At 54.2% G+C, this 1162-nt stretch overlaps 1 protein-coding gene across 1 annotated transcript; it reads right to left on the bottom strand.

Moving 5' to 3' along the window:
* On the bottom strand, positions 1-477 carry PODANS_6_5420 (uncharacterized protein; the record flags this gene model as incomplete). The annotated part of the gene is made up of 1 exon (XM_001910004.1): positions 1-477. A coding segment is annotated over one exon (477 nt), but the record flags the coding sequence as incomplete, so codon positions are not given.
* Positions 478-1162: the final 685 nt, after the last annotated feature.

Here is a 1162-nt window from a genome sequence, read left to right as displayed (position 1 = left end):
CACCTTCTCCTCTCCCCCACCATCCTCAGTCAAAACAACCATGCTCGTCGGGCCGAGCAACCCATCCTTTGCTGAAGCGACAGATTCCCGCTTGTGCTTGTCAATGTGGAGTTTGGCGAGGCGGTCGACGAGTGCTTCGAGACGTCTCCTCACCTCCCCCTCCTGATCAACCTTTCTCCCCAGCTTACACCTCCTCACCAGCCTCTGATGCTCCTCTTTCGATTCTGCGTTCGCAAACCCCAACCAAGCCCGCTCAAGGGATAGGTTATCCCCCTCTGAAAAGGGGCGGAGGTTTTGAACCCCAGAGCTCGGATTCGAAGCGTCGTGGATGGTGCCAACGGCGGCGGATAAAGGGTCGTCGATGGGGATGGGGGAGGAGTAGAAGTACTGGGGGTTTGCCGCCGGGACTTGGTCATCTGGGGATGGGGATAAGGGGCGGAGGCGGCAGTGGGTGGTGTAGCTGTGTTTTGGTGGCATTGTTTCTGCTGGATATCGTAGCAGTTAGAAGAGCGGTGGAAAGAATGAAATAGGTTGTAGACGTTGCTGCCTTCTGGTGAGGTAGGGGTACACGGACGCACCTTTAGCTTCAGCCCTGCACCTCTCTAGCTTTCCTTTCCGGAAAGCCTTGCTCTTCTGCAATAGCAGCTCTCTCTCCCTTTTCCTTTAATAAATGATACCGCAACATCTCACGCTCCCAACCCCGAAAAACCCGAGACAAAACTCTCCAGGCAGTAACCACCACACACACGGGCACAGCAGCGCGCGCATACCAAAACTGCACGAACACGCGCGCGGCGGCACGATGACGTGGTTCACCGTCCAGCGGGTCCCTACCTATAATTCCCGCCCTCCCATTGGTCGTCCTGCCCTTGTAGTGCAGGGTTCAATGCCGGAACTTGGGGGACTTAGCAGACGGCGCTAAACCTTCTGTGGAACAGTGTAAGAGGTCAGGTGGGCAGCGGCGCTGGGGCATCGAGGTCAAAGAAGCCAGGCACAGCATCATATTTCAAGATAAAGGGGGTGGTTCTGTTGAGGTTGAGGATAATTAGTGACAAGATAGGTATGGAAATCGGATCGAGAGCTGTAAGGAGACATTCTAGAAGCTGGAGATGTTTGTTGAGACCTACACCAAACCACTCAACTATTTATTAAATATAATACG

This window comes from Podospora anserina, chromosome 6 (genome assembly GCF_000226545.1).
Source record: "Podospora anserina S mat+ genomic DNA chromosome 6, supercontig 2".
NCBI lineage: Eukaryota > Fungi > Ascomycota > Sordariomycetes > Sordariales > Podosporaceae > Podospora > Podospora anserina.
Note: the sequence above shows the minus strand (reverse complement) of the source record. Positions and strands in the feature narration are given on the sequence as shown.